The sequence below is a fragment of the Heliconius melpomene genome, chromosome 13 (assembly GCF_056956725.1).
Source record: "Heliconius melpomene rosina isolate 202511_hmr_F chromosome 13, ASM5695672v1, whole genome shotgun sequence".
Taxonomy (NCBI): domain Eukaryota; kingdom Metazoa; phylum Arthropoda; class Insecta; order Lepidoptera; family Nymphalidae; genus Heliconius; species Heliconius melpomene.
The window spans coordinates 9,907,566-9,932,353 of NC_140401.1; the positions used below are offsets into that span (position 1 = coordinate 9,907,566).

Genomic DNA, 24,788 nt, shown 5'->3' on the forward strand with positions numbered 1-24,788 from the left:
ATGATTGTTATCGGTGTGCTACTCCTGGTTCTCGTTTTGCTCATCAGCAAATATTGGAGGTCCGGGAAAATTGCTAAAATTCATAGTAAATTGGGTAGTGATTTTTTAGCTATGCCCATAATAGGGCATCTACACAAATTTATGGGAACTACAGAAGGTAGGCATAAAATTGCTTATATATAATATTAATTCGAAAACTAAATTAAACTAAATTTGGTGTAGTTTATATTTCAAATTAGTATATAGTAGTGTAAAATTGATATAAGGGATGTTCGAATAAATCATAACAAAAGATGTGTAAAAAAACAAAAAAACCCGACTGCATAAAAAAACAAGCGAAGCGAAGCAATAGTTCATTAGGATTAACCGTCGGGACCTATTCTTTAATCAATTAAATATTAATAAAAAAAACAATTCAAATTTTTATGAATAATTCGTTGAAAACAACTAGTACACACTTAAAAAGTTTTGGAAATTTATTTGTTTTTGCTTGCAAAAAATTTTGTATCTAATATTAAAATTAAGTACAACATTTATTGCAATCAAAAACAATCTTTTTTAATTATATAATAACTATATAGACTGTAAATATTCACTTGAGGTAAGCACTTTTTTTCCGCGTAAAATCCCGGTCCCGCAGAAATATGTTGTTCCAACCTCCTCTATTTTCCAGTGAAAGTTTAAGAAAACAGGTTCAGTTGTTCCGAAGATTAACCTGGACCAACAAAAAAACATACACACAGGCAGATAAAAAATGAACTTGGAAAAACAGTTATTATGATAGACAGACAATATTTCAATTTTATTTATATTGTTAGAAATCGGAAGTGGTTAACGTTTAAAGATAAAAACATGTATTGTCTATATGTTTCTAAATAATTCGGAAAGAGATTATAATTGCAATAAGTAACATGTATCCCAATAACAATACTTCAAACGAGTTTCCTTCCAATAAGGGCCGTTGCCTACAAACAACTCCCCTCGATTGACTTTTTTTCGAATGGAAGTCCTTTGGAGTGCCACTAGGCAGTGTGCTGGGACCTATCCTGTTTCTTATATTTATTAACGACCTGTAAGCTATAAATTCCAAATTATAAAATTATCACTTCTGCTGCTTGATACTACTCTGATCGTTAATGCTAACACATGGTCTGATGTACGTAGCATAGAGAAAAAGTACTACATTCAAGCATGCAGTGGAATATCGAAATACACGATGCCTCGATTGGAGAGAACCCAAAGATGTGTTTTAAAAGTGTTGTTAATGACACTTTAACAAACACACAAAACACACACACAAACATAGACGCTTTTCAACTACAGATTTATATAAAATTTGTAATGTACTTACTGTTAGACAATTGTCTATTTTACTCGCTATTTTACGGAATCACAAAAATGTATTTTACACGAGATATTTTTGTTTTACAGATCGGATGAATTTATACCGGCAACTAGCCCATTATGCGTATTCCAATAAATTTGGTGCGTCGAGTCTCTTGCTAGGACCCTTCCTTACAACATGTTAGTAATATTTATTTTGGTTACTTTAAAAATTATGCATATCAAACTATGAAACGGGTAAGGAAAGTAAAAGTCACAGTTGGATACCACATAAGATTTCAATTTGATTTGATTGATATTGATTTTAATTTAGAAAGCCATCATTCTGGACGTATTTATGTACTATATATAAAAACAAATGAAAAGATATTGCGAAATATTACAAGTAAATTTAAGTTTTCACCAAATAACCACCAAGAGTAATATTAAGAATGCAATTTTTAAAAATTATAATTATACATTTTGTTTACAGTTATATCAGATCCAGACCAAGCAGTGACAATAATAAAAAAATCAAACTCGAAAGGTCTCCTCACGAAATTGGCAAAACGAGCAGTCGGGAACGCTTTACCTTTTGCATCGGGTAAGTTATTAAAAAATAATATGTTAGCATTATTAATTTTTATTTTTCAATTACTATTATTTTAAAATCTATCTATCTATCTATCTAAGCATGTGACATCTTATTTTGAATAAAAATATTTGAATTTAAATGTATTAACACTATAATCTCTTTGTTTATCGTACTATTATATGTGGGGAAATACGTTATTAGTAATAATGAAAAGGTTTACTTTATTACAGTAAAAATATGGCAACCTCGACGTAAAGTATTATTACCAAGCTTATCTTCTAAGCATCTTGCACAGTTCGTACCTATTTTTGAATCACAAAATAAAACGGTGGTTAAAAGCTTGCAAGACAAAGTAGGAAATGGAAACTTGTCCATTTGGAATTATCTCAGTCTGTATTCCTTGGATTCTATTTGTGGTAAGCTTTGAATATTGATACTCACATAATTAATCATTTAAGTTACAATTTTCTTTTCAGGTTTATTTCATGTTTGGTTCATGCACTTTATAGAAATATCTATGCAACACAGAATAATTATCTATTTTAATTAAATTCAATTCATGAGATTCTAATTCATGAGAGAATAATTAAAACCAAAAGTCTTGACGATATTTTTTTTTTACATTTGTACTGAATCTAGACGTACTTTTTTTTAGTACCTAGACTTATAAGTACCGTCATAGACTTTTGGTATCATATTGTAAGGAGCATTGATAGGACATACAAAAAATATGAGACCAACTAATTATACTGTTAAAAAAATATATATTTCTTAATCAAGCATAAACTTAATGGTATTTAAGAAAAGGACGATCAAATTATTTAATTCAATTATTAATTTAAAATATTCAAAATAAATTTTCAGAAACGGCTTTTGGTATCAATCTTAAAATACAGAAGCAAACACATCATCCTTTATTTGAGGCATTTACAGAGTATATTAATTGTGGTACACCAAAAATGTTTTATCCGTGGTTTACTTTTGATATAGTATACAACATGGTGCCATTGTCAAAGAAGTTAAATAAACTGAAGCTAATAATGTATAGCTTTATCGATGACGTAAGTTTTTTTATTGTATTGTACTAGCTAAAAAACGTATCGTATTTAAAAACATACTTTTATGCCCTAACCTTAAGAAAAATTAAAAGTAGAAAATGATAATTTAATGATTATGAAGTCTTAAAAATCCTAATAACGAATTATTATTAGAATTTACAAATGAATTAAATATAAAAAATAACCTTTCAAAGCTATTGTAATTATTTTAGTTAATACATAAAAAGCAAGCAATGATGTCCGGAGAGCTAAAAAGTACAGAAGAATTAGGTGGAGGTAATATAACAGTTTTTTATATAACAATATATTTGTTACTCATATAAAATTTACTAATAAATTTATTCTAGTGTGATATAACATTTCTTTGAAGTTTAATAAATGTAACTATAAAATATTCACGAATACATTTAGACATATAAATATGTAGGTGTAAAGGAAAAACTGTTGCGTTAGGTTTTTTTTTAAGAATAATACCTGCTAGAAATATTTAACTTTATACTTTTTATTTAACTTCAGCTGAACCTTCAAGGGTGACCATTGAATGTTTCCTCGAGTCAATGATAAAAATGTCAGAGGAAAATGGCAGAAAGTACTCTAATGAGGAGTTACGAGATGAAGTACTTACATTGGCATTGGCAGGAAGCGACACAACAGCTACAGGGACATGCTTTACAGTCACTTTGTTGTCACAGCATCCTGATATACAAGAGAAAGTATATCAAGAGTAAGTGTTTTAACTTTACAGTATACAACGCATATGGCAGGATCGACCGATGGAACGTAATGTTAAGAATCGTTGTTCTCCGCACTGTTCAATTGTCGACATATCACATATTGAGTGGCAAAACTCAACGCCGCGCTTTGCCTTTATTACTAGAGTGAGTGATTAAAAAATAATGAATTACACCCACGCGTTGTCAGTCAGGCGCTGTGCCTTTGCCCACAAAAGGCCCACTAGCGGCTTCGCCCGCATACCACCAAATACTTTTATAACTTTATTTTTTTAATACTTTTATAATAATACTTTTATTATGTTGCAATTGCCAAGAATGATAAGATTAATACATTCAATTGTGAACACTACGTGGCTGTATGATAGGACTACTACTATACGGGAAAAAAGTAATAATCGAAATAATTATTTCAATAGAAATACATTCAAATAATTATTTCGATGGACACATCATTTTCAATTTCAGAATATTAGAAGTACTGGGTGAAGATAAACCAATAGAAATGGGTGACTTGCAAAAGTTAAAATATCTCGATGTTGTCATAAAGGAGTCACTACGGCTTTATCCACCTATACCCGTCATCGCCAGATATTCGAAACAAGAAATTCAATTAAGTAAGTGCTCGAGTATAAATATTAATAACAACAGAGCGAATTTCAACTCCTCTGATAAGCTAAGGCCAGTTGTAGCACAGGAGCACAATCGTGTAACTGTAATCATGACAAATTGTGGGTTCGATTCCCACTCGAAATAATGAAATATAAAAAATGGTAGGTATGAGAAAAAAGCTTTCTTTTTAGCAGTCAATCTTTACGCCACACTTTACCAGACCTAATGTCACAAGTGTGTCATTATTTTCCTGCGCAAGCTTCTGTGGAAAACTGACGATCGACGCCGATATCGAAGTCGACTTATCTGCACAGGTTTAAATCGCTACGATATATGGTTACATATATAGTGGGCATATGAATATATGTAAAAAGTTTGCTGATAATCAATTGAGTAGTTTTGGAGTGAAAGAGTAACAAGCAAACTTACATTCATAATATGAGTATGATTAAAATATTTTAAATGAAATTATATTAAAAGAATTAATTGTTAGACCTGTTAAGTAACCAGTGACCACGGACTACTGTAAAGTGTTCGAAACGTTGGGTTTCCTATAATATATTTTTAAGTATTTTCAAAAAGTATGCAATAAATTCGATTAATAAAGTTTCTTCTTTCCAAAAACCTTATTTGATTATAAAATTTTCTATTTTTAATCAGCTTCAGATCTTGTTATGCCAAGAAAGCAAACTTATATAATTAATGTTTGGGGGATCAACCATAACCCTCATATTTGGGGTACTGATGCAGATGAGTTCAACCCTGACAGATTTATATCTAGGCCACAACCTGCTGCCGGTGCATTTATGTCTTTTAGTATCGGACAAAGGAATTGTATTGGTAAGTACAAAATACGTCTTAATCATATTCTTAAATATATTATGTTGTTACAAGGAAACTATAGAACAGTATACTTTTATTTAAAGCAAACCTTTTTAATTCAAACAACAAGGCAAAAATATCCGTAAGATATACAAAAAAGCAGAAACAACAAAAAAATTCAAAAGAAAATTATTTTATTATTCTTCATATTTATACAAGTTACTCTACTTATAATATTTTATAAACTGCAATGTCAATGTTTACAAAAAATAACTTTTTTTCAGGCTATCAATATGCATTGTTATCTATGAAGACAACTGTAGTGACACTGTTGAGAAATTATCGACTTAAGCCAGCAACGAGTTTTACTTATGGGAAGGACAACCCCCTGCGCATGTCCTGTGACCTAATGTCAAGACATGTCAATAATTTTGAAATTCAAGTTGAAAAACGATCTTCGTAATAATAAATAATATTAAGAATTCATATTTGTAATATTTTTTATTTACCTTAGTCAGTACTTGATTTTATCTGTGTATGTCAAATAGAAATTACTAGGAGTTATTTCCATAAGTTTCTCTATATTACGAAAAATGGAAATTAGTAATATTTCTATGAGCTTCAGTCGTGGCGCTTCACTGCATTTGAACTTATCTCCCAGACTGACCCTGGCTTCGTTTTAAGGACTGCTACGATATTAAGCTACAATTATGATTAAATTTTTTAACTGTTTTAATTATACTAACCACAGAAGCTTTGTTTTTCGAACTAATCCTCAAATTAATCGTTATAATTAAAGTTAATAGCAACAGATACCTATAGTAGGTGCGGTTCCATGTTCAAGAAGACACTAGCGACACCTAGCGTAAAAAACATCAATCTCTAGTATAATTATGCATTATCTATGGATGGTTGTGATGGTGCAGTGTCCGCGAGTAGAAATGAACAACCATCGTGCTTACAGTTGCACGCTTGCCGCAAACTTAAGAGAAATTTAGTATAAAACATAATTTATTTTTGAAGGGTTAAATTTTTGTTTTTTGATAAACCTATTCATTGAATATTCACATAATCATTCGCATAAGCATAGTCATAATAAAAGATAAAAAAATATAATTATTAAATATTACACAAGGTAAACGTATTGCTTATATAAAAATATTTTGAATATTTATTATTACACAGCTGTTTTATATAAAACATGTATGTAAGAAACATAAAATATACAATATAAATATGTGCAGTGAAATATAATAATTATTTTAATTGGTAAACATTAATGAAACCCAAAAACATGTTTTTGTCTAAATTATAATATATCGTTCAGTGACTTTAGTCTGGAACATTAGGGTTCCGTACCTCAAAAGGTAAAACCAGAACTTTTATAGGATCACTTTGTTGTCCGTCTGTCCGTCTGGGAACCACTCCTCATGTCACCATTTATCTCGAGATCATGTGGAGGTAACAAGCTGAAATTAATATCAATTATTTAAATATATAGTTCCTTGTAGTACAGAAAATAATCAAGCTTCTAAATCAAAGTAATCAAACAACCATTTAATGCATCGATTTTGTAGAAAATCCACCGCGTTATCAAAACCTATAGGGTATTTTTCGTGGACCTACAGTTATGAAATTTGACACAAAGTAGTAGTAAAGTAGAACTTACAATATATATATATAAGAAAAAAAATCGAAAAGTGAATATTTATAAGAATTTCACAGAAAAAAAAACATTACAAGCTTACATTTATAGTTCATTTCATATAAAAAGACTCCGTATCCGCAAACCTTAATTTGTCAACTTTTATAAGTTGTACTTCCCGTTAACCTACAATCCTGAATGAATTGGTACAGAATCCTCAATGGGCGAGTTCGAATCGCACTTACGTGGTTTTTTCTTACTAGGGGAAAAGTGTCTACATTCAGGCATTTAATTACTTTTTATTATCAACAGCAATGCAAATACTCAAAATACCAATAATATGTATAACTAGCGGACGCGCGCAGCTTCGCTTGCGTATTTAAGGGTGAATTCCAATAACCCATGAAACTTGTGTTCAATGAAATATTTTTTAGAGTCTAAATTTCAAATTTTATAAAAATCGGTGGCGATTTAAAGATTTTTCCATGCAAACTTTCAACCCCTTATTTGCACCCTTAGGGGGTGAATTCTAGATAACCATGAAACATATGTTCAATTAAATACTTTTAAAAATCTAAATTTCAAATTTTATAAAAATCGGTGGCGATTTAAGAATTTTCCCATACTAACTTTCAACCCCTTATTTGGACCCTTAGGAGGTGAATTCTAGAAAACCATGAAACATGTGTTTAATTATATAGGTTTAAGAGTCTGAATTTCAAATTTTATAAAAATTGGTGACGATTTAAAAAAAACCTATACAAACTTTCAACCCCTTATTTGCACCCTTAGGGGGAGAATTCTAGAAAATGATGAAACACGTGTTCAATTAAATACTTTTAAAAATCTAAATTTCAAATTTTATAAAAATCGGTGCCGATTTAAATTTTTTTCCATACAAACTTTGAACCCCTATTTTACCCCTTTAGGGTTAAAATTTTTCAAAATCCCTTCTTAATGGATGTCCAGATTACAAAAGTAAACTTTTGTCCAAATTTCACGTTTCTACCATCAGTGGTTACGGCTGTGCGTGCGTCTTACCTCAGTCAGTGAGGACAAGTCCTTTTATATATATATATATAGATTATGTACATTTATGAAAAATATAATCTATGCTAATATTAGAAATAAGTTAAGGGTTGATGTTGAAGGGTTAGTGTGATTCAAACTGAAAAAAATATTTTTGTGCTTCTACTTAGTAAAATATATATTACTAGCGGACGCGCGCAGCTTCGCTTGCGTATTTTAGGGTAAATTCTAATAACTCATGAAACATGTGTTCAATGAAATATTTTTAAGAGTCTAAATTTCAAATTTTATAAAAATCAGTGGCGATTTAAAGATTCTTCCATACAAACTTTCAACCCCTTATTTGCACCCTTAGGGGATAAATTCTAGAAAACCATGAAACATATGTTCAATTAAATATTTTTAAGAGTATAAATATCAAATTTTATAAAAATCGGTGGCGATTTAAGAATTTTCCCATACAAATTTTCAACCCCTTATTTGCACCCTTAGGGGGTGAATTCTAGAAAACCATTAAACATGTCTTTAATTATATACGTTTAAGAGTCTAAATTTCAAATTTTATAAAAATCGGTGGCGATTTAAAGATTCTTCCATACAAACTTTCAACCCCTTATTTGCACCCTTAGGGGATAAATTCTAGAAAACCATGAAACATATGTTCAATTAAATATTTTTAAGAGTATAAATATCAAATTTTATAAAAATCGGTGGCGATTTAAGAATTTTCCCATACAAATTTTCAACCCCTTATTTGCACCCTTAGGGGGTGAATTCTAGAAAACCATTAAACATGTCTTTAATTATATACGTTTAAGAGTCTGAATTTCAAATTTTATAAAAATTGGTGACGATTTAAAAAAAATCTATACAAACTTTCAACCCCTTATTTGCACCCTTAGGGGGAGAATTCTAGAAAACGATGAAACACGTGTTCAATTAAATACTTTTAAAAATCTAAATTTCAAATTTTATAAAAATAGGTGCCGATTTAAATTTTTTTCCATACAAACTTTGAACCCCTATTTCACCCCTTTAAGGTTAAAATTTTTCAAAATCCCTTCTTAGTGGATGTCCAGATTACGAAAGTAAAAATCTCTCCAAATTTCACGTTTCTACGCACAGCGGTTACGGCTGTGCGTGCGTCTTGCCTCAGTCAGTGAGGACAAGTCCTTTTATATATATAGATAAACTATTACTCTATATATTATAACAAAAACACACATTACATTGGATTTTTTTTGTGTCGACATAAATATCATAATCAGTAAGCCCTTGCTTTTGGCGAAACAAGAATAATTAAAATATAATGATTCCCCAACAGTGGGAATGAACTGACAATCAATGCGATTGCAGTCAATTTCCTAATGCACCACGACGCCTCCCTTGTTTTAATAGGTGCATAAAGTGATAAGAATGCGCATAATTAAATTTTATTAATAAAACATTACACGTTTTGTGTACATCAATTTCAGTCACGAATTGTATTAATGTGTATTATTATTATTTAAACTTTGTATAATAAAAAAAAGTTTAAATACATTGTTGATTTTCCCCCAATGAAAATCAACCCTACCTACCTACGGCTATTTTCGCCGTAATATGAAGATATTTCGTGTTGATTGGCGGAACACAACTCCGCGCTTAGCTTCGACACGGGAGCGAAGAAATGGAAGTGTAATTGAAACAAATATTTCATCTCCTCGATTGGGGATCTAACCCAGAACCAGTCGATTTTACAGTCACACTTTGTGCCACTGCGCCATGACTGGCCCCACTGGCCTTTACTTTGAAAAAATTAAAATATAGTTCTAAAGACGATTTTCATATTTTAGCTTACCAAATATTTCTTTACTAAGAAGCCATTGAAATCATACTAATTTACTATGTTTGTCAGAGCAAGAAAAACATTAAATGTTATTTTTAATATTTAAATGATTTATACGTATTAAATGTCATTTAATTACCATTTTAGCTATAAAATAAATTATCGTGTTTGAACAAGTGCTATCAGTCGCTCTATAAAAGCCAGCTCAGAGTTTTTAACATTATTCACGTCGATAACGTTACCGAAAATGGTTAACTTAATTTACTTGTTAACCATTATTAATATATGTGTAATATGTGTTTCAACAGGTGACTATATCAAATTTAATTCTGTTTTACTAGCGTTCCTTTTCTTTATTGAAAATTTTAGGGTGAGTGGAGGGTGGAGAGAGGGTGAGACTGAGCTCAGCTCCCTTAATATCAGTTTATTACCCTTATTCTCTAAGTAATATTAACTATGTTATTTTCACTCAGTAACGAAATAATTTTATCCATATAGAAACTGGTAAAGAAGAAATAATTGAGTTTAGAATATTTAAAGGAGAGTTTCTGGTCCTTTACTCTTTATTAAATATGAATTATCTATACTTATGATAAAATAAAATGTTGTCATAGGTAAAATATGAGAAATTGTGGGTAGTAGCACTAAGAAAGGGTTATTTAAAAGTAGTGGTCCCTGCTTTTTCGCTCGCACCTTTTATAACTAATGTTTCTTAACTGTATTTAAGAAAAAATGGTTGGTAATTTTAATCTGGTTGGCAGCGGGTTATAACCATGCTAAGTGTCTGGCGATGGACAACATCATTTCTAATATTATTCCCAAGAAAATATTAAAAAAACAGAAAAAAAACAGAGTATTGCATTCTTTTTTTACTTAAGTAATAAGTAGTTTCGTAAGACCTCCCAAAAGCATCTAAGAAAATTGACAAGGCATTAAATATTTAATGAAATATTATTATAACTTTAAATGTAATTAATTTGCATTCAATTTTTCTTAAAACCATAACAATATGGTCTTGTGGTTTTAGGCTAACGCTTTCGAAACTTGACCATATTGCTATTTGGCCAAAGAGATTTTAATAACTCCAAACGCTACCTTAAATGTTATTAATTCACTTTTTATAACTTCAGACTCATCATCTTCAGCTTCAGCAGAGGCACAAGCGTCATCAAGTAGTTCTGAATCATCTAGCTCTGCAGAGAGTAGTGCTGAAAGCAATGATTATAATGATTATTATGATTACAGTAATGAAGGTATCTAAATTTATATTTTAAAGACGGGTTTTAGGGAACAGAAAGACATTGCCATTGCCCACATAAGATCATCTCATAAGTGGTCGTAACGTAATTCGTAATTTCAAGCTCTGTTGATAGTTTAATATACTAGAATAGACAACCTTATCTATAAAATATTATTTTTATTTTTGATTCTAGAAGTGTATTGTTTAAAGGTCATTTTGAATACTGTATTATCCAAAATTACTAGTATATGTATTTTTGTCTAGCTACAAATTTCTTTAAAAATAATGTTGAGATGATCAACGATCATATCGAGGAATAGTCTACAAATGTAAGGTACCCACGTAATTTTCTTTAGGTATTTAAAATTATTTGAATATTTTTAAATAACTTTTTAGATCAAAATTCATGTGGTGAAAATGAAATGTACTCCAATTGTTCGAACGGTGGATGCCGACGGTTTAAATGTTCGTCGCCCCCTCTTTGTATTGATTTAGTGGAAGGGGGCTGCGAGGGTGGCTGTATCTGCATAGATAAATATACTAGAGACGATAATGGAAAATGTATTCCAGAAGAACAATGTCCATGTAAGAATATTTTTGTTATAACATTAATTGAAAAGTTAAAAAAATCAGCTTCAGATTTTTTCCATAATAGGGGTACACACGAGAAACGTAGTGTTAACTCTCAATTTCCCAATTTCACATCAGTTTTCAAGACATTACGTGTAAAATAGTGGAACGTAACGCCGCGCTTTGTCTACCAAAGCGCAGAAATGAAAGTCCAACGAAAGGAAATCGAACCCACCACCATCAGGTTCACAGTCAGACGCCAGTAGTACAGCTACTGGATCACAACGACCGCAATAACAGGTATAATAAGTAGAATAGTGACTCACAGTTTTAATAATAAATACTGAAGATTGTTATATTCTGCAAAGTTTGAACATTTATAGTGCAATATGAAATGTAAAGGATTTAATACTTTGCGAAAGTATAATATAATTAAACTAGCGGACGCGCGCAGCTTCGCTTGCGTAATGAGGGGTGAATTCTAATAAACCACGAAACATGTGTTCAATGAAATATTTTTAAGAGTCTAAATTTCAAATTTTATAAAAATCGGTGGCGATTTAAAGATTTTTCCATACAAACTTTCAACCCCTTATTTGCACCCTTAGGGGGTGAATTCTAGAAAACCATGAAACACATGTTCAATTAAATATTTTTAAGAGTCTAAATTAAAAATTTTATAATAATCGGTGGCGTTTTAAAGATTTTCCATACAAACTTTCAACCCCTTTTTTGCACCCTTAGTGGAAGAATTCTATAAAACCATGAAACATGTGTTCAATCAAATACTTTTAAGAGCCTGAATTTCAAATTTTATAAAAATTGGTGCCGATTTTAAAAAAATCTATACAAACTTTCAACCCCTTATTTGCACCCTTAGGGGAAGAATTCTAGAAAACGATGAAACACGTGTTCAATTAAATACTTTTAGAAATCTAAATTTCAAATTTTATAAAAATCGGCGCCGATTTAATTTTTTTTCTATACAAACTTTGAACCCTTATTTCACCCCTTTAGGGTTAATATTTTTCAAAATCCCTTCTTAGTGGATGTCCAGATTACGAAAGTAAACATCTGTCCAAATTTAACGTTTCTACGCACAGCGGTTACGGCTGTGCGAGCGTCTTACCTCAGTCAGTGAGGACAAGTCCTTTTATATATATAGATATGTATATTGTTAGAAATCTCAGTCTGGTCATTGCGTTTCGCTACTCTAGACGTAATGTTACGAAAATTGGGCGGAAAGTAGAAAACGGAGTGTTTTAACCGGTTAGGTTAGGTTCCCTCTATTTACCATACTATACGGGAAAAAGCGTGAAGCTACAAAATCTAACTCAAAAATATATCCTTATCTACAGTGACATGCAGTGGTTTAAATGAAGTTCCCGGATGTGCACGTTCATGTCCTCCGGAAACTTGTGAGAGCATCGATAGACAATATAAATGTAGACCTCAGGCCGCTATATGTAAACCAGAATGCCGATGCAAAAAGAATTACTATAGAAATAAATATAGTGAATGTGTATCAAAATCTGACTGTCGTAAGTACTTTAAATTTCAAGATCAAAATATATTTATTCAAATCATTAAGTTACATATAAATGACAGTATCGGTCCTGTCCTGGAAAACAGTTGAAGCCGGCTGGCTTCCTGTAGAACAACTGTTTTCCATAAGAAAAACCTGTGAGGAAATTAATGTTTCTAATATTTTCTAATCCACAGGATATGAAAACGCTGTGAAGCAATTGTCTCAGGGCAATGTCGATTTCACCGAGGCTTTTCTTTATGTTAGTATATATTTAGATATTTTATTTTGCCGTGGCACAGGGGCACAGGCATGCGGTTGTAAATGTAATGGTTGTGGGTTCGATTTGCACTCGGGGAAATGAAATATTTAATATTTATAAAAAGAGATAGAGTTTATAAATTGAGTTCAGACGCTCTATACGCAACGAGTCGAGAATTCAGCGGAAAATGGGGAACGGAAGTGTGTGTTGAACAGAGTGTCTTCACACTATGTTTCCAGGTTCCCTCTGCCTACACGTGAAACTAAAAATAGAATTACTTTATTGCTTAAAACTATGTCATATGAAATAAAAATATTTAATATTTTGTTCTATTTGATTTACAGGCTGCTTCCAGCTTAAATCCAGGAGCTAGTGTTATTTATTCACCATTTAGTTTGTCCTTTTTGTTGGCACAGCTAGCGCTTTATACATCTGGTATATGCTTAAATCAACTTCTATCAGTGATAAATCTAAGTCAATCTTCGGTACGTATGTCTATATCTATACTTTCATACTAATCTCATTAACTATGTACTAGTTCAAATTACAAAATTATTTTAGGAAGGCTAGGAAAGGAAGACTATATAAGAACACATTAATCGTTTTATTGTAACTCGCCGTACCTGCTGTCAGGGTTATTTTGGGCACTTACAATTAGTCACGTATCATACATAACTCTTAATTATTTCAGGCGAAGCCACAGATAAGTTTATATAATAAATTATTTATTATACATAATTATGATTATGTCACTTTATATAAAATATTTCAGAAAACGTTCATATAAAAAAATGTATTTTTAACTAAACCTGGCATGATTTTTGATTTTTCTATTTCTTTCTAATAAAAACGTAATATATTTGATTCTTTTCAACATAGCATTTGGTCTTGACACCAGCAGATAGGAGCAGCTTTAGAAGACACAGTATAACTGTTTTGCATTACAACAAAATAATTATATATTGTTTAAAACAGTGTTAGCAAGTAGGACTTGCTGGTAATTGAATGACACGTAAAGATTTGAGCTGTAAAATGCTAAATAGTTATGTAAATATTATTTTCAGATACGTTCTACAATACCTAAGTACCTGACAGAACTTAATGCACAAACTAATGTCAACTTCAGTCTAGCTGAAAAAGTGTATGTTAATTATAAATACAAATTGAGTAAAAACTTTTTGAGGGACACTAAGAATATATTTTATTCGGAAGCCAGAAATTTGGATTTCAGTAAACCTGTTGATGCGGCAAAAGAAATAAATGATTGGGTAAGATTACATATTACAATGTATTTTATTAATTTTAGATCAACTTGTCACCTTAGGACAGAGGGATGGGTGTAAGACACGGTGAGTATTTATAAAATTATAAAATTGTGTACGAGTGGAGTACATAGGGAATGTATGAAGGATGATTTTCTTCATTTCATACAGTCAATGTTAGTACTTACATTAAAGGACCAACTTTACAGATACAATACTATATTTTCTTATGTTCTCAGGTGAAAAGCAAAACAAATAATTTAATTCAAGACCTGGTTTCCTCTGATGCTCTCTCGAGGAATACTCGTATAGTCCTTGCAGATGCAATTTATTTCAAGGTTAGTTATTTATTACAAGCTTTTTGTTAGTATCTGTGTTAGTTTATGTGAAATCTTGTAAGCTCAATTTGACTCACTTCCAAATGTCCGATTCAGCTAAAATTTGGATTACGGCTGCAATTCTGATGATAATAATTACATGTGATCAATATTGTAGTTAATCTAAAATGGTCGGCGCAACGAAATAGCGGAATACAATTTTTTGCACAACCCACCTACTACAACTAAAACTAAACTATGCCTAGAGTTTTACTTATTTATTTTGAAAAAATATTATTGCAGGCAAATTGGAAATTACCTTTTAAAGAGCGTAATACTCGCAAAACTGATTTTTTTGTTAACGACAATAAAAAAATAACAGTAAACATGATGAACCAAGTGGGATATTTTCAATATGCAGATATACCTCGCCTAAATATTCAGGTAATTTAGACTTTAGATAGTTGTTGCGGTTATTAAATACGAAAAATATATTAATTTATTTTATTTTTCTGTATATTATGTATGAGTATATATAATATTTATTAGTATTATATGTAAATTATATCACATTTTTAATGTTGTATGTTTATTTTCTGATTCGCTATTATTGTAATTATTAACAAATTTTTTATGCACCACACAGTTCTTATATTACTATTTTTTTTTTTGTAAATGTTTACGCCCAAGGTTACCTGTAAGAGATCACTAATAGTGATAAGGTCGCCCTTGCATGCTAGTTATATTACTATAGCTATCGATTTTCTTTTCTTTTCTTTTATTGTACTGTTTGTGTATGCAATAAAGAATTTTATTTATCTATCTATCTAATTATTTCTTTCGTTCATTTTAACATTTGACGTTAATATTTTTTTACAGGCAGTCCAGTTGCAATATAAGAATCCAAGCTTTTCATATTTGGTACTGTTACCAAAATCAATAAACGGACTTGGTGATCTTTTAGAAAAAATAAGAAAAACCTCTAATTCAGTCTTACAAGATGTATTAAGTAATCTAAAATTTAAAAGCGTAAATCTTTCATTACCATCAATAAAAACTACTACATCGACAGATATTAAAGAAGTTTTCGAGAAGGTGACCAAAACAATCTATATTTCTTGTTTTTTGTAATGATAAAGGATATTACTTTTATTATAAACGCAAGATTTTTATTATTTACATAACAGATTTTATTATTTACAGATCTGTTCAATTTTTCGGTTATGATATTTCGTACCGTTTAAAGTAAATTAAGTTAATATTAACATTATTTCAATAAAATTACAGAGGATGACCACTTGATAAAGATTAAAATTATTTTTCAGTTTCACCATATTTCTCGCACGCCAGTAATGAATTGAGACACTTCGTCCTCCACTTTCAACTTGAATTTGCAATATTATGTATTGATTCTTACCAGAGAAGGTAAATGAAACTTCACACGAGTGGAGATCAGATCCACAGCCATCGAGAATACAGTCAAACTATGTTCCACTACATCAATATGACTTTTAAGATATGATTTTAAATAAAATTCCTGTTCTATTTTTCAGTTGAATATCACTGCGTTATTCGATCCAAATACTGCTGGTTTAAATGGTATATTTGAAGTGCCAGAGAAATTAGGAGTTAGTTCCGCTATACAAAAAGCCGCTATAATAGTTAACGAATCAGGATCGGAAGCTGCTGCAGGAAATGGTACGTCGTCTTTTACAAATATTTAAAGTGTTTATTGAAATCCGTTAAAAATTCGATGTAATAAAATTTTAACTTACTTAAACTACGTTAAAAAATCTATTAAAACAGGTCATCTTATGCTTTTATACTTTCTGTTTTAAGAGAAGATAATCTTATAATAACACTACGCCACTACACCACAAGGGCCAGTATAAAAAAGTCAAAAATTTATTATATATTTATTTTCAGCTATCATAGTTGGTGTAACTTCAGCTCTACCCGCACCATCTATAGTATTCAACGCAGATCATCCGTACATTTATTTCATTCTATACGACAATACACCACTATTCTGTGGAATATTTGCTGGATAAAAACATTGTGCAACAAAATTATTAAGGAGCTTTATCACTTATTTTCTTACTTATTTGCTTACAAAATTGTATGGTTTAAAAAAAAAACATAATGATGATTTCATTATGTTTTTTTTATTGTATTTAGAACATTAAAAATTAAACAGTTCAGTCCGTTTTTTATTTACAAACACATACATTAGTCTTTACAAAAAATTTAAAGACAAATTATAAGATTAAATGAATCAATATTAATTTATAGATAATGTGCTATGTATGTAAAGTACGACCACTGAAAGTTTAAATAATCCTAAGATTTATATAATTGTTAGAATAGGTTGTAACAGTTTTAACAGTCAAATCGCAGTGGTATAGCCTCTAACTATAAACGCGGTTGTTGTGGCTTCGATTTCCACTCGGGGAAATTAATTATATACGTCAAGCTAAACCTATATAGGTTCCCCTGCTAAACCTTCTTCTCAGCCTATCGCCATCCATCACTGCTGAATGTAGGCGTCTCTCATCGGGCGCCGACTATCCCGGTCTTGGGCTTCTCGCAAGCATCCAATGCCAGCCACCTTCTTTAAATCGTCTGCCCATCTGCCGCGTTCACTGGCCTCAAATTGTTTTTTATTTGTTTTCATTAATTACATATTTTTTTAATTTTCAGCAATAGTTATTACTAAGATGTCAGCTCTAATTCCACCGCCAGACACTATAGTCTTCAACGCCAATCATCCTTATGCACATTTCATAATGTACCAAGATACTCCACTTTTTTCTGGGATATTTACGGGAATGTAGAAAAATATGAATAATTTAATAATTACACAATTTATTACGTACAATTATTTTATTAAATTATATAATATTAATGGCAGTAATTATTATTTTAATAACATTTGATATTTTTTAGTAAATAAAAACATATTGATTTACAATTTTATATGAATTTGACAAAGGTTAATATTTTGATGTTGTGTAGGACTATTTCATGGTAATACACATGACTTATTTATTGTAAGCAGTAAACAGAAAGTCAAAAGATATTATTATTTCCTCCTAACCCATTTCGGCATACATTGGCAGTAACGGAATAAAAATATTTACTGCCTAAATCAATACTTATGTCCTATAAAATCCAGAATAGATGTTTAACTTTTTGTACATATAAAAATATCACAATATAAACAATTATTTAAATTTATGTTTCCATTTCTTCGCTCTGGTGTTGAGGCAAAACGCGGCGTTGAGTTCCAATCAACACGCAAAGCCTCGAAAATTCGAAGGAAAGTGGGGAACGGAGTGTCTTAACACTAGGTTTTCTCTGCCTACCCTGCTGTGCGCGAAATACAGCCTGAAGCTGATTTGATTTTGATTAAATTTCAATTTTCCGCCAACACTGCGGCTTGCCTTACCAGAGCGAAGAAAATATTTTAAAATAGTAAGGTATTTGAAAATAAATACAACGTTTTCTGACTTTGCTATTTGTTTACAGCAGGCGATAACCATTTTAATCTTCACAAGTTTTTGAGAATGGATGCTTGTTCCACTTATAAAAACTAGTAAATGAATTTATGTGAAACTTTAGAGTAATGTATCTTATATGTATATCATCATAATACATAAGCTAAAATTTATGTGATTTTATATAGTTTACCTATAATATAACAATAAATTTATGCGGGCGAAGCCGCAATATTATAGCTTGTTTGGAGCACTAGTCACACATACATATATATTGAATAAAGAAACACAGGCAACAACATACACAACGTTATTTTTATAGATTTCTCCTATATTACATAATTGAACCGGATTTTTTCTTTGGAGAAAATTTTTAATTCTCTATATCGTTGCTTTAAGGTATCAATTTGTAGTAGATTCCTATAAGTACTAAGTTCCGGTTGAACTTAGTTCCCGAGTTAGACAAGACAGGTAGCTTTAGCATTATACAGGGGTTCCAAACTGATAATTCTATTTTATTTACTGATTATTTGTATTACTACTTTGTAGTAAGTTATAGAATATTGACGTTATCACAGCGGAATTAGGAAATGATGAGTTGGTTTAGATCTAATTCAGAGGATATTTTTTCTACTTCACGTTTTTTTACACCTTGTAGTTAGGTAGGCAAGAAGAACCTAGTGTACACATGTACTCCATTTTTCACTCAAATTCGAGACGTCGCAACAGTGGGGCAACTCAAGTATGACTAAAGTGGGGAATTTAAAATATTTCGTCTACAAGTGCCACTATTTTCCAAGTATATTTGTTTTCGTAAGTTACCAGTTACCGTCGTCCACGACCACGAGTCTGACTACAACTTTTTGTTGACCTTAAAATAACGAAGAATTAATGTTGAACCCTCGCAACCTAGCTAAAGTTTTAAAGATTGTATTAGCTATTGTTTAGCGTTATGAGCACTATCTGATGTCGTTGGAAAAGTGTAGGTCTAGAACAAATCGACCAATATTTTAATAATTATAGAAATATTTATATAACAATATGTTCATGGATTAAATAAGCCCGATTTTTTTCAATTATTGATTAGTTTAATAAAAGTTCTAAATTAAATCTAAGAAATTTCTAGACATTTCCAATCTAGCCTAGACCAAAAGTTGATCGCATCTGGCTAGTTCATTCAGGTTCAGTCAACCCTATGAGGCCGATGCAGTCAGTAGTCGTGCTCCCGCTGATCGACAAAGGTACGTTCAATTATAATAATCAATGTAATAAAAAAAGTAAATAGATATTTCTGTTTAAAATGTGATAATTAGTCTTGGAATTAATTTTTCCACCAATTTGTAAGTAATTTCTTTATATTCTGTACTTAATTACTAATAGAAGTTTACATTTTTACGTCCTTAGGGTCTAAGATGGCAAAAATAGTTTTATAAGGAATGGCTATAATAGCATAATTAAACTTATATGTTTTTTATTTTGTTCCATTTCAAATTTAGTGTAAAATTAACTATTGTTATTATCTTAAGCTGAGGAATTAAATGTTCACGTTAGACTTTTTAAAAGTCATCCATGTCCTTAATAAATAAGTGAGATTCTGTATATAACTTAAAAAATGTCCCAATAAGTTTATTATCGGTCCTTCTTATGTCAGGCAGCAACTTTAGTATATTGGCGGTCAATTATTTTATACTCACAAAATTAAACTTGTAACTTATAATTTATTGAATTATATATATTTTGACTTCAAATTTAACTTTAAAACTTTAAAAAGAAGTTTATGAAGAGCTAATATCTTTATATTTAGAAAACTTAATATTATGTAACAACCAATAACCAATACTATGTATGAAACTTCAAACAAATTTCCATTTGAACTAGATATTAGATTAGTGTAAGGTTAGTATATAATTTTTCCTTAATTTCTTATCATTTTAAAATCAATGTCAAATGAAGATTGAAGAAAATATTGATTATAATTTCTAAAAAGAATTATATAACTATAAAATTTATTTCATATTTTCAGATGCAGTGCTTTCTATGCATGACGTACCTGATGATCATCACAACTGCTCATCCACCGAAAATTAGGGAACACATCAATTATCATGAAAAGCGATCCATTTTCAATGATGTTATACAATCATTGAGAATGAGAAGTCAAATACCTGAAGAAATCGATATAAACGATGAAAATAATATTGGTCAAAATTATGACAAATATAACCACGAATCCATGGATATCCCAAGTGATGTCGACTTTATGCCGCGAAGGAATGACAGAATTGAAATGCCCCCAATGAAGTATAGATTTCCCAAAAGCTTAGAAATTAATGGTACAGACAATACTGAGAAAAGTAAGGAAGACATTGTTTTACACGTCCATACACCTGTTGAGTATGAATTTAAACCAACTCCGAAATATAGAAAACCAAAACCAACTAAAATAACGTCAAAAATAAACACAAATCAAAATGATGACGAGCGTTATGGAATTAAAAATACTAAGGGAGGTCAAAATCAGATAGGTAATCGAGAATCTCAAACTGTTGTTAAACCTACGGTTATTGTCAGAGGAACAGTAAGGCATACAGAAAGCGATGTACGTCTTGAAAGAAAACAAATGAGTAACGAAACTGTTAATCTACAGAACATTTTTAATACAAATCAAGAAATTAAAGTCGAAGACCTAAGCGATTTGAGTAGACAAGGCAAGGTTAAAAGAATTCCCTCTAAAGTGAAAAATAATGTTAATATCCCTAGAGATGCTTCCGAAGTAGACGAGGATATGATGATGTGTGAAACATCGTCGTCTAAAGAAAAGGATCGTTCGAATGGAAAATACAACGTTTTGCAAATATTACGTACAGATTAAAATATACGTGAAAAAAATTACTTGGAAGTTAAAACATTATTTAAAAGAAACCTTTCTTGACAATAAACATATTTAATTAGATTTTTTATTATGATAAAATTTCTGTTTATATTTCATTATAATTTGATATTTTTGATCTAGCACTTTATATTTGTTAATGTCTAGAATTCCAAAAAAAAATAAAAAAATGTACAGTACCTCTTATAGGTTAGTTTTATATGTACTCAACTAGTTTTTATTCGGTTATAACATTTAGAGAACAACCTACCTTTCAACTTAATTTGTTGTCTTACCATTTAAGTTTAAATTAATCCCGTTAGACGATTCATTGTATTTGTTAAAGCTTAAAAAGTCTGTATTCGTCATTTAATCCTACGGAGTCTATAATGGCGCGGGGGCACAAACGTGCGACTATAATTGTGGCGGTTCTTGGTACGATTCCCATTCTTTAAGCTTAACCGAGATATCGCCCTGATTCTCTTACCACTCTCTCTTACTTTGAATGAATAAATAAGAATAAATATGAAAATATAAAGAAATAATTAATGTTTTTTTGCAAATGTTACTGACCTTTAATAGGAATTTTATAATTTCACTTACATACTGATGTAATTGTAAGATATGAGGAACCAAATTCTATATGTCACTACAGATATATAAATTATCATAAAAAACATAAGTAAATGAATAATAGCTTTGATATTATAATTATGCCGCCACTAAACACGCAAAATCTCAAAAATTCGGGGGAAAATGAGGAAAGGAGTGACTCTGGTGACATTAGTGTACACTGTTCTACTGGAAAGCTGCTTTTTTCTTTCAGTATAACGATCTTCTTTCACTCCTTATAATACACGAAGAGTTGCTATGGTTGCCTCTGCCTCTACCCTGCTGAAAAGTTCGTTGAAAAAAAAAGGTTCACGACGGTGTTCACCATTGCGGCCTTAATTTTGGTCTGAATCACACCGATTATTAATTTCTCAAGTAAATATAATTTATTACTAATTTATTCAACACAAAAAGTGATATATTTATATGACATCCAATCAGGCGTAAGCCGATACATAAATTTTGCTATTTTGGACGTTTTATTGACGAAGCTGAGAGGCATTGAACTTTAGAAAATCGATCGCGTGACTAAATAGGGACAACTTCCAACTGTAATTGTGATGGTTGTGAGTTAGATCCTCGGTTGGGGTATTATTTTCTTTTCCCTCCTTAAGAAAGGAATGTCTTGATACAAGGTTGTTTCTAACTGCCTATTTACTTTATTCACACCACAATTTTTGCCACTTAACACGCAATACCTCCAGAATTCGGTAGAAAGTGGGGATCAGAATGTTTTAACACTAGATTCCCTCTGCCTACCCTGCTGTGTGCGGGATACAGCGTGAAGCTGAAAACAAACTATACTTAATATAGATAAAAATAAATATCACTTACATAAAACATTATGTTACATAATAATATGTAGCATTATAATTTATTCTATGATTTTACATTAGAAAAGCAAATCTGTCGATAGCGCCGTCATTATATAAAACCAGCTCCATAAAAGTAATAGCTTATATTCTAAAGCTATAATTCTAACTAACAATTAACCATCAATTCATTTAATTAAATGTACGAGTAAAATAGAGCCGTATCCCGCAACTTGGCTTACGTAAACTATTTAATGAATAATCCCTATTTTCCTGGCGCCTTAAGAATTTCGTGAAGTCCTCCTCTTAGTGCTATCCTTTACTGTCTAACGCCCAATGTTAATAATGTATCTCCGATCTCCAGTTAACGTCAATCTTGGATTTTTTGACATGTCTATCCAATCACTAACCTGCATGCCGTCCTCCATCTCTGTCTATTTCAATCTATGGTTGCAATTTATGGATTAGGATTGATTATTAACATCGGGCGTAAGGGTTCCCAAGACAAGACGTATGCTTAATTTGAGTTATCTACACGTAGCATTTTCGTCTGTACGTTGTCCGTCAATCACTGAGCAACCGAAGAATTTTATATTTAGTTAAAGATGAACCAACCAAACGGTCTGGCAACTGGGATATCACTTTAGTATTAGTCCTCCAAGCAATATACATAAAATGGCGAAATTACGCTTATAATTTATTAGGGTTTACAGGTGTCTAGCAAGGGGCTAAGCCGTGCTAAGTGTCTGGCAATGGATAATGTCATTTCTAATTGAGCTTTATATTCAACGAAAGGTATATAGGTATTATTTTATGTACCTTATTTATAGAACTTACCAGTGTTGGGTGTATGCGCAGAGAAACTTTCAGGTTTTATCACATAACGAATGTCTGGCTGGTTTTAGCTCTCTCCTATTTGTTCCTCTCCTTTCATTACTTTATTATAAATTTCGTTTAATTATTTTTCGTCCATCGAGGCCGCTATGGCCCAGGGATACAGTGGTATCACTGTAACGCGCGATGCGATCGTAAGTTCGATCCCGATTCAGGGGAATGTTGGATTATGGGAGCACCTTTAAATATTAATTTTATCCTATTTTTAATATTTGTTGCTAAAGCGGCAACGGACATCATTTGCGAAAATTTCAACTATTTAATTATCACGGTTTACGAGATATTGCCTGGTGACATACTAACGAACGGACAGCGAAGTTATAATCATAGGGTCCCATTTTACCCTTTGGGGCCGGAACTTTGAGAAACAGTACAAAAAGTAATTATATTATGTTTTATTTTAGGCCTAACAAATCACTAATTTCTACTCATCTCCCACCTCAACAAACTGTTTAGTGGCTTGTAAAATGCAGGAGACATTTTTTTTTCTTATGGTTGAAATTTACGTCTAGACTAGTCTAGTCTATCACGAGTGCTACTTATTTACACCATACTTTGACAATTAGATGTAAAAGAAGAAGTAACCATAACCAAAAAAAATTATAATATGGAAAGATTGCCACTTTGAATCCACAACAATTTGTTAAACTCTAAGAAATTCATCCAATTACAGAATAAGCAAGCACCATTAAAAATGAATATGTAAAAACATACGTTTTTTCATAGTACAACAGATCCTGTCAATTGGCAAGTCATTTCAATTTCAACTTTCACATTTCGCATCCCTACTTTGTTACTATAGAAACTCATTAAGATTTTTGTGGTAGATTATAATTTAAAAAAGTATTGTATTTGATCATATCATCACCCACGCCTTTTGGAAATATGGGATAGTGTTTAATTTTTGGAAGTGTCTTAATGGGAACGGAGTGTCTTAACACTAGGTTCCCACGTTCCCTTTGCCTACCCTGCTTTTTGTGAGATACTAAAAAAAGCTGAAAAAAGAATAAAGAAAATAAGAAAAGATTATATGTGCAATAAAAATTTAATGTATAAGCACTATTACATTAATATTAATAATTTAATATTATATTTTGGATATCTTAATTTTTAAGCAGCGTTCAGTTTCATTCTTCATTTAATTTTAGCCTTTTTTATAAACAGAACATAATGTACTTCTTGTGTAAGGCAACGCAAAGATTGTTCTAACTTACAAATTTAAAAACCAATTATTCTTAGTCGTTACCCGTTGCCTTAATAAAAATCTTAAAGAAAAATCTTTTTT

At 31.0% G+C, this 24,788-nt stretch overlaps 4 protein-coding genes across 5 annotated transcripts; all 4 read left to right on the top strand.

The window, feature by feature from the left end:
- Positions 1-2,345, top strand: LOC146532892 (cytochrome P450 4d1-like). Its single transcript, XM_085196308.1, has 4 exons — positions 1-157; positions 1,432-1,524; positions 1,817-1,927; positions 2,149-2,345. Exons 1-4 carry the CDS (start codon positions 1-3, stop codon positions 2,343-2,345), a joined length of 558 nt encoding a protein of 185 aa, XP_085052434.1.
- Positions 2,346-2,787: 442 nt separating this feature from the next.
- Positions 2,788-5,627, top strand: LOC146532893 (cytochrome P450 4F8-like). Its single transcript, XM_085196639.1, has 6 exons — positions 2,788-2,979; positions 3,189-3,252; positions 3,493-3,700; positions 4,176-4,324; positions 4,980-5,159; positions 5,426-5,627. Exons 1-6 carry the CDS (start codon positions 2,878-2,880, stop codon positions 5,602-5,604), a joined length of 882 nt encoding a protein of 293 aa, XP_085052765.1. The 5' UTR covers positions 2,788-2,877; the 3' UTR covers positions 5,605-5,627.
- A 4,169-nt stretch (positions 5,628-9,796) lies between these two features.
- Positions 9,797-17,705, top strand: LOC146532894 (antichymotrypsin-2-like). Of its 2 annotated transcripts, none has more exons than XM_085196387.1 (12): positions 9,797-9,951; positions 10,774-10,896; positions 11,280-11,468; positions 12,812-12,994; positions 13,176-13,240; positions 13,585-13,725; positions 14,305-14,508; positions 14,742-14,840; positions 15,123-15,263; positions 15,699-15,914; positions 16,373-16,517; positions 17,520-17,705. In XM_085196387.1, exons 1-12 carry the CDS (start codon positions 9,891-9,893, stop codon positions 17,651-17,653), a joined length of 1,701 nt encoding a protein of 566 aa, XP_085052513.1. In that variant the 5' UTR covers positions 9,797-9,890; the 3' UTR covers positions 17,654-17,705. The 2 variants fall into 2 exon arrangements, with proteins under 2 accessions (XP_085052513.1, XP_085052514.1); XM_085196388.1 differs by lacking the exon at positions 17,520-17,705 and adding an exon at positions 16,746-16,953.
- Positions 17,706-19,398: 1,693 nt separating this feature from the next.
- On the top strand, positions 19,399-21,730 carry LOC146532895 (uncharacterized). The gene is made up of 2 exons (XM_085196742.1): positions 19,399-19,557; positions 20,340-21,730. Exon 2 carries the CDS (start codon positions 20,340-20,342, stop codon positions 21,186-21,188), a length of 849 nt encoding a protein of 282 aa, XP_085052868.1. The 5' UTR covers positions 19,399-19,557; the 3' UTR covers positions 21,189-21,730.
- The last annotated feature ends 3,058 nt before the right edge of the window (positions 21,731-24,788 follow it).